The sequence below is a fragment of the Arachis duranensis genome, chromosome 8, assembly GCF_000817695.3.
Source record: "Arachis duranensis cultivar V14167 chromosome 8, aradu.V14167.gnm2.J7QH, whole genome shotgun sequence".
NCBI lineage: Eukaryota > Viridiplantae > Streptophyta > Magnoliopsida > Fabales > Fabaceae > Arachis > Arachis duranensis.
Window position 1 is genome coordinate 42,649,540 of NC_029779.3, and position 365 is coordinate 42,649,904.

Genomic DNA, 365 nt, shown 5'->3' on the forward strand with positions numbered 1-365 from the left:
GGAGATACAAATTATTTAAGAAGATAATACAAAATCAAATCTCAAATCTCAAATTTCAAATGGGAAGTGGGTCTCTTTTGTAATTTAATTTCTTCAACTAATTAATTAGATCCTCTTGCAATTAAGTTTAGCAAGAAATCCTTATAATTCCCTTTAGCAATGTCTTGTATTTTGTGTGGTAAAGTAACTCCATAAAGGTTATTGTAATCGGCCATTATCTCTTTAATATCAATGTCAGCTCGAGTAACAATCACACGACCAAGTGCTTTTTTAGTGTTCTTATCAACATCAATTTTCAATGCTGAATCCAAAACCTGAGGACACAACACAATAATAATAATAATAATAATAATAATAATAATAAT

The 365-nt window shown here is 28.2% G+C and overlaps 1 protein-coding gene across 1 annotated transcript in view; it reads right to left on the reverse strand.

Annotated features, from left to right (window-relative positions):
* Window positions 1-16: 16 nt before the first annotated feature.
* LOC107462930 (annexin D4) overlaps window positions 17-365 on the reverse strand; it is a 12,393-nt gene continuing 12,044 nt past the window's right edge. Inside the window, exon 6 of the mRNA XM_016081617.3 lies at window positions 17-314. Coding sequence (XP_015937103.1) covers window positions 102-314 — 213 coding nt within the window. The 3' untranslated portion in view covers window positions 17-101. The remainder of the gene's footprint in view (window positions 315-365) is intronic.